Source organism: Notothenia coriiceps, unplaced genomic scaffold (assembly GCF_000735185.1).
Source record: "Notothenia coriiceps isolate Sejong01 unplaced genomic scaffold, NC01 NC01_scaffold00034209, whole genome shotgun sequence".
Lineage (NCBI taxonomy): Eukaryota > Metazoa > Chordata > Actinopteri > Perciformes > Nototheniidae > Notothenia > Notothenia coriiceps.
In genome coordinates, this window is record NW_011366910.1 from 1 (window position 1) to 3,670 (window position 3,670).

The 3,670-nt window shown below is 40.1% G+C and overlaps 1 protein-coding gene across 1 annotated transcript in view; it reads right to left on the reverse strand.

Annotated features, from left to right (window-relative positions):
* Nucleotides 1–253: 253 nt before the first annotated feature.
* The window catches only part of LOC104962043 (glucose-6-phosphate isomerase-like), an 8,895-nt gene continuing 5,478 nt past the window's right edge, over nt 254–3,670 (reverse strand). The window contains exons 3-8 of the mRNA XM_010790433.1: nt 2,820–2,966; nt 2,311–2,382; nt 2,184–2,228; nt 2,046–2,099; nt 666–726; nt 254–357 (exon numbers count right to left, since the gene is read on the reverse strand). Coding sequence (XP_010788735.1) covers nt 281–357; nt 666–726; nt 2,046–2,099; nt 2,184–2,228; nt 2,311–2,382; nt 2,820–2,966 — 456 coding nt within the window. The 3' untranslated portion in view covers nt 254–280. The remainder of the gene's footprint in view (nt 358–665; nt 727–2,045; nt 2,100–2,183; nt 2,229–2,310; nt 2,383–2,819; nt 2,967–3,670) is intronic.

A 3,670-nucleotide genomic window follows, 5' to 3' on the forward strand; every position in this document is an offset into this window, starting at 1 on the left:
CATGTAAGAGAGGGGACACATGTTGATGTAGAAGAGACATGAAGAAGAGGGGACACATGTTGATGTGAAGATGTAGAAGAGACATGAAGAAGAGGGGACACATGTTGATGTAGAAGAGACATGAAGAAGAGGGGACACATGTTGATGTAGAAGAGACATGAAGAAGAGGGGACACATGCTGATGTAGAAGAGACATGAAGAAGAGGGGACACATGTTGATGTAGAAGAGACAGGAACAAGAGGATTTTGCATAATAGGTGACCTTTAATTAATTTCAACACTAAAAAGGTGAGAGTGTTGGAGAGTTGCCTACCATCCAGTGCGCTCCAGATAGAAGTTGTCCATAGTTTTCAAAGCCTGATGAGGAGAGGAGTAAAACAGGATTTATGCTGATTAATCAGTTAGTTCACTTAATCGACAAATATGTTAAAATAAGTTTCTCCGTAAAACATCATGCAAAAGCATCACTTCAAAGCTTGTGTTGCAAGAAAAGTGTGTTGGATATAAATTATTCCTCAGAACAACAAATTAGTGCACGTATCAAGTTGTTTTTGATAATACAGCTCTGAAACTACAAAAGTCAGAAACTCACTAATTCAAAACACAATACATTTAAATAATATGGCTTTGTGTTGGTTTACAACAATGTGTGTTTTTTGACATACCAATGTGCAGAGCAATGGCCATCCCAATAGCAGACCAGAGGGAGAAACGACCTCCAACCCACTAAGAGAAACAACAAAGAAGATACTGAAGGTATATCCATGCAGAATGTGGGTTTTCATAAAACAGAGGCAATGTTCACACAAGGGATGTCCCGATCACCTTTTTTTGCTCCCGATCCGATTCCGATCATTTGATTTTGACAATTTGCCGATACCGATTTTTCCCGATCCGATCTTTATGCAATGCATTAAGAGAAAAAAAAGCATTCAAGTTGTCCCTTAAGGTTATTTTTTCTTATTGAAATTGGATATTCTATCCAACATGGATATAGCTTCTTTCTTTCACAGCAGCATTGGATCAGTTCAGTTGTGCAGCATTGGATCAAAACAAAATAAAGCTTTCAGTACTCGTTAGCTTACTGCTACAATTAGACACTGCGCCCTGCCCACTCTGTTGCCAGATTTGAGAGAAATAAGCAGGTCTATGAAAACAAGCCCCAAAGAAGCAACACATACATGATGTTCTGTAATTTGAAACCAAAACTAAGGCCTCAGGATAACTTTCAGACTTGAACATGGTCATTTTTGTTTTGTAACATTGAATACAAAATTTAAAAAAAAGTATTTTAAAAAAAAAAAAAAAAAATCCCGATCCCCGATTTTTTTTCTCCCGATTCCGATCTTTTGAAAATCACGTGATCGGCTCCGATCCCCGATCACGTGATCGGATCGGGACATCTCTAGTTCACACACATCAAAAGGTGCATTACTGCAATAGGAACATTCATGAATTCATCGGTAGAGAAATGGATAACCAATAATGGAACTAGACTTATTGCACATGCCTTCAAAAGAGAAACTATGAGATTTAGTTCAAAACGACACATCAGCACACAAATAAAAAACGGCATTGCGATATTTTGATATTGAATATTTACTAATAAAGATAAAAAACGATTTATTATTTTGATTAATCTTTAAGAGTTGCTGTTCCTGGATCTCAAAGTGTGCAGCACAATAACATTCATTTGCATAAATCCCTTTCTTCTGGTCTCTATTAGGGAAAATAAATACTGTTGATCTGTTAACTTCATGAGTTCAAAACACTGGCAGCCATGTTTCCCGTGATATAAAGGGCATATTACATCTGTTACTAAATTCAGCTGTGTGACCTTTGATTCCCCTCAGCCTTTACAGCCACCTCTGCAAGAGAGAAGGTCGCTCCCAATAATAACCGAGGCAGAAGAGAGAGGAATCTGATTACAGGCAGCTGCTGGCGGCCACACAGGTCAAAACCTTATCGTCTTATTTATAGCCGCTGCCTACCGCTTCAATCACAGCGTGTGATGAACACAAGACCTGAAGCACAAACACACTCACATCCCAGAACTCAAACATGTTCTCCGTGTCGATGCCGAAGTCCTTCACTTTGGGCTGAGGGGAAGAAAGAGAGAAAAGATGGATAATTAGGATCAAAGAGAGAAGGTTTCACCGGCAACATAATGCTTTGTGACTTACTCCATTGGTGGAGAGAGCCACGAAGTGCTTGGCGACAGCAGCTTTCTGTTGAAACAGGAAAGAGAGGTTAAGACGGGAGGATATTAGCTAACAACACAATGCTGTTTAAAAGCTGCTGCAAACTCACATCTTTGGCATGTTCGAGGAACCATTCCTTGGCTGAATTGGCGTTGGTTATCGTCTCTTGGGTGGTGAATGTCTACAAATGGAGAATAACATCATAGAAATTCATATTAAACAAAGCCTTAATATCCGGTATAATGCAAACAAAAGGTAAAGATTTTCCTTCAGAAGAGGAACTGTTGATGACGCATTAACACACATCACAAAGACTCTCATTGTTTATACGTGTCCTTGCTTTAAGATATTTGATTGTTACTGAATATGAAATAAAAACAACATATGATTTGGAAAAACCTGTTTGTATAATCTTTAAAAGGTTTCTCTCCCTGAGCATCTCTTGACTTGCAGTTCAACAGGATTCAAGTCTCTGTTCATTTACAGCGTACGACAACCTCTGTCCTTAACTCCTTGAAGCTCAAAAGGAAAAACTCTCCAAAGAAATCCCACAATTTACAGGACGAAGCCTCTTTGGGGTCAACAAAAGATCGTGTACCAAATGATGGTCAAACGTACCTTGGATGCGATGATGAAGAGGGTTGTCTCGGCGTTCAGCTGTGCCAGGGTTTTAGTGATGTGCGTCCCATCAATGTTGGACACAAACCAAACACGTGGTCCCCCCTTCGAGTAAGGTTTCAGAGCCTCGGTCACCATCAGAGGGCCCTGCGAGACAAATCAGTTCAATTCAACCTCAGATAGAATAAGACTGCAATGTTTAAGGTCCCCTATGATACTGTCTTTCATCAATACATTACAGGTCTCAGATATATACAGAGCCTGTCTCTGATTGGCTGAAACACCAAACAGATCATTGCAGCATTACCCATAATCCCCTCTGTTTCAGCCCTGTTTCCAAAGTGCTGATTCTCTGTCTGTTACTTTAGATGAAAATAAGGAGCCCCTCCCCACGCCCCTCTGAGAGAGATTTGGTTACAAAGAACACAATGGTGCTCTAGGAGGAGATTCAGGTGATAAGGGGGGGGGTTACCTTGGTTGCTGATTGGCTAATGGTTACACAAGACAAAACATCGTTATGACATCATAAAGTGGCCAAAATCTGATCAGCTCATTTTCAGACAGGTTTTTATAGAAATGGATCAGGACAAAAAGAGAGAGAATCTTTGTTCCTGAAACTTTCAGAGTCTCTTTCCACAGAGGGGACACATGTTGATGTAGAAGAGACATGAAGAAGAGGGGACACATGTTGATGTAGAAGAGACATGAAGAAGAGGGGACACATGTTGATGTAGAAGAGACATGAAGAAGAGGGGACACATGTTGATGTAGAAGAGACATGAAGAAGAGGGGACACATGTTGATGTAGAAGAGACATGAAGAAGAGGGGACACATGTTGATGTAGAAGAGA